Source organism: Thamnophis sirtalis, unplaced genomic scaffold (genome assembly GCF_051295495.1).
Source record: "Thamnophis sirtalis isolate CommonGarterSnake01/CBP01778 unplaced genomic scaffold, rThaSir2_p1.2 scaffold_7, whole genome shotgun sequence".
Taxonomy (NCBI): Eukaryota; Metazoa; Chordata; class Lepidosauria; order Squamata; family Natricidae; genus Thamnophis; species Thamnophis sirtalis.
This window is the reverse complement of record NW_028261387.1, coordinates 92983741-92987352: the sequence shown is the minus strand read 5'-3', so window position 1 is coordinate 92987352 and position 3612 is coordinate 92983741. Positions and strand designations below refer to the sequence as shown.

Genomic DNA, 3612 nt, shown 5'->3' with positions numbered 1-3612 from the left:
CTAGGCAGGGGGTTGGACTAGAAGACCTCCAAGGTCCCTTCCAACTCTGCTATTGTATTGTAATTAAGCCCAGCCCACCTGGAATTGACTTTGACTCTTATCTCCCGCCATTTTTGGCTTGGACTGTTAGTAGTTCAGATTCTTGTAGACAGCTTAAGCTTGCAATAAATCTTTATACCTAATTTGAACTGCCTGAATCTCCTGAGTTCCTAGGCGTTTGACATTGGCAAATGTCAATGAATTATATCTGAATTATAAGCAGAGCACCCTATAGGACAGTAAAATGTATTACATTAAAAAAAAATCATAAACAGCCACCGAAATCCCACTCAATCCTCAACATTCTAAATTAAATATGAGCAGTGAGAAGTCCCAGAATGTGCCGAAATTTGAACTCCTTTAAAAAAAAAAACCCCTCACAAGATATGAAAGACAAAAAGGATAAATATAAAAAGTGTAAAGAACTCTCTGACAAATTGAAAGACAAAAAAGTTAAGTATAAAAAGTGGAAAGAGGGGGACATAACTAAGGCAGAACATCAGCAAATAGCCCGAGCCTGTAAAGATGAAGTGAGGAAAGCTAAGGCTCACAATGAAGAAAGGCTTGCCACAAAAGTAAAAATTAATAAAAGAGAGAGAGAGAGAGAGAGAGAGAGAGAGAAGAAAGAGAGAAAGTGAGAGAGAAAAGAGAGAGAAACAGAAAGTGTGAGGGAAAAGAGAGAGAAAAAAGGGAGAGAAAATGAGAAAGAAAGAGAGAGAAAGGAAGAGAGAGAAAGAGAGAGAATGACTGCATCTGGGTGGGCTTCATGGCTCTCTGGGGAATGCGGTGGCTCAGAAGCTAATATGCTGAGCTTGTCAATCAGAAAGGTCAGCAGTTCAGCAGTTTGAATCCCTAGCACTGCATAATGGAGTGAGCTCCCGTTACTTGTCCCAGCTTCTGCCAACGTAGCAGTTCGAAAGCACGTGAAAAAATGCAAGTAGAAAAATAGGAACCACCTTTGGTGGGAAGGGAACAGCGTTCTGTGCGCCTTTGGTGTTTAGTCCTGCCAGCCACATGACCACGGAGACGTCTTCGGACAGCGCTGGCTCTTCGGCTTTGAAACGGAGATGAGCAACGCCCCCTGGAGTCGGGAACAACTAGCACATATGTGCAAGGGGAAGCTTTACCTTTATATGGCTCTCTCAGGCAAGTCCTCAGAGGAGAAATTGGTCACAAAGGGCGGTTGCCCTGGCTAATTGTTACCTCTCTCTGACCTGGAGGTCTCTCAAAGGACATGTCCTCTGCCCATTGCATGGTGCCATCCTCCTTTTCCATAACACCACCTGGGTGACCTCAAGATGTTCTAACACAGTTCAGGAGCCACATCTCCTTTGGGGCCAAATCCTGAAGAAGTGGCTCACTCCCGGTCTTATGTCCAAACCAGGTTGGTGGCCGTTCCTCCTCCTCCTCCTCTCCTGCCAACTTCCTTTCATTTATCTCGCGCTTTTCAGGTGACCTCACTCGAGGGCGCCACCATGTGTTTCAAAATGGAAACGTGCCTGAAGCTCAAGGACAGCTATTCCTTCAAGAAATGGCCCATTGCGTATTCCTGGGATGAGGACAGCAAAAGTATCAACAGCAAGAAGGACAACATCAGTCACAGGAGCTCCCTATCGGATGTGGAGACAGCGGCCCAGGATGGAGAGGCCAAGAAGGTCAAAATTAGCATCCTCCACCAAATGAAGCGGGCATCCGGCACCTGGATCAGGTACACCTTGGCACACTCCCTCGGTCGCTGGCTGCTATACCCTGGTTCCATCTGCCTCTTGAACAAAGTCCCGCTGAAGCTGCTGGTGAACGGGAGGACACGCCTGATGGAGGACTTTCGCGGGAAGCGGGCCAAGCTGTTGGCGTGCGACGGGAACACGATTGACACCATGTTTGTGGACCGGCGTGGGGAGAACTCCGGGAAGCTGGGAACGCAGCTGGTGATCAGCTGCGAAGGGAACGGCAGCTTTTACGAAGTGGGGTGCTTCATCACCCCGTTGAAGGCGGGGTACTCTGTCCTGGGATGGAACCACCCTGGTTTTGCCAGGAGCTCGGGCAAGCCGTACCCCGAGAATGACGTCAACGCCATGGAGGTGGTCCTCCGGTACGCCATGCACCGTCTGAAATTTAGCCCAGAGGACATTGCCATCTACGGATACTCCTTGGGGAGCTACACTGCGACGTGGGCGGCCATGGCTTACCCAGAGTTGGGAGCCCTGGTCCTCGACGCTTCCTTCGATAGCTTGCTCCCTTTGGTCGCCAAGATGGTGACCAAGCGGGTGCGGAAGCTAGTCCTTCAGACGATCAAAGAGAACTTCAATCTCAATGTGGCGGATATGCTGCGCCACTATCAAGGGCCGGTGCTCCTCATCAGGAGGACCTTTGATGAAATCACCACCACCCAGTACCACCTGGAGAGCCACCTTCCCATGATCCAGACCAATCGAGCCAACGACCTACTCCTGCAGATCTTAAAGTGCCGTTATCCTAACATCATCTCCGGGGTGGAGGAGGTCGTCCAGCAATGGCTCACTGCCGACTGCCCTCGCGTGGAACGCTTCATCTACCACAATTTCTACCGGGTGGATGACAACTGGTGTCTCAATCAACTGAAGACCTACCGCTCCATCGTGGGGAGCCAGGATGAATTCCCCTGGAACGTCGGGAGCGACTTAGAGACTGCAAGGAAGAAGCACCTGGCTTTGTTCCTGGCCAAGAAACATCTGAAGAACGTGGAGATCACGCACGGGAGAACGTTACCCCCGGACGAATTTGAGCTGCCTTGGAAGCTCTAGCCAGGCCGGCAGATGGTGGGTTTGATAGCAGAGTAAGAGAGAGAAATAAAAGCTAGGATACATCATTGCCTATGGTTGCCCTGAGAGGTTTGTCTAAGGATGAAGAACTTATGACTCAAAAGGTGGATAGGAAGCCAACTTTCTGCTTCTCAAAAGAGCTGAGGAATGGAACTGGCTGGGTCCACCCAGGTTAACCGTGGCAGGTAAAGATCTACTGACGTCATGTGCACCAAACCTGGTTGACTATTAGCTTGGTTGGTTGGGATGATGGTGGTTTTTGCTTTAGGGTTCATTATCTCCTCAAGCCTGTGTCCTAAGTCCACTGTTGACCCATGAGTGTTGTGCCAGGTCAGGGGTCGGCAACCTTAAACACTCAAAGAGCCACCAAAGTCCTAACCAGAAGCCCCCCGTTCAATTCTGGAGCCAACCAGAAGTCTGGTTCCCCCACCATAGAGTCTCCTCCTAGCATAGCGTCCTTTTTCCTTTGCTGACTGGAAGTGCAGTTCCCCCACCATAGAGTCTCCTCCTAGCACAGTGTCCTTTTTCCTTTGCTGACTGGAAGTCCGGTTCCCCCACCATAGAGTCTCCTCCTAGCATAGCACCCTTTTTTCTCTGTTGACTGGAAGTGCGGTTCCACCATAGTGTCTTCTCCTAGCACAGCGTCCTTTTTCCTCTGTTGACTGGAAGTCCGGTTCCCCCCACCATAGAGTCTCCTCCTAGCATAGCACCCTTTTTTCTCTGCTGGCTAGAAGTGCCGTTCCACCACAGAGTCTTCTCCTAGCACAGCGTC

At 50.0% G+C, this 3612-nt stretch overlaps 1 protein-coding gene across 1 annotated transcript; it reads left to right on the top strand.

Annotated features, from left to right (window-relative positions):
* The first annotated feature begins 1514 nt into the window (after positions 1-1514).
* On the top strand, positions 1515-2892 carry LOC106553017 (ABHD16B-like). Its single transcript, XM_014071434.2, has one exon. The coding sequence runs from the start codon at positions 1515-1517 to the stop codon at positions 2820-2822; it is 1308 nt and encodes a 435-aa protein (XP_013926909.2). The 3' UTR covers positions 2823-2892.
* The last annotated feature ends 720 nt before the right edge of the window (positions 2893-3612 follow it).

Bases quoted from the DNA above. Each gene is read 5' to 3' on its own strand.
- LOC106553017 (XM_014071434.2), top strand. From the start codon at position 1,515: ATGTGTTTCAAAATGGAAACGTGCCTGAAGCTCAAGGACAGCTATTCC.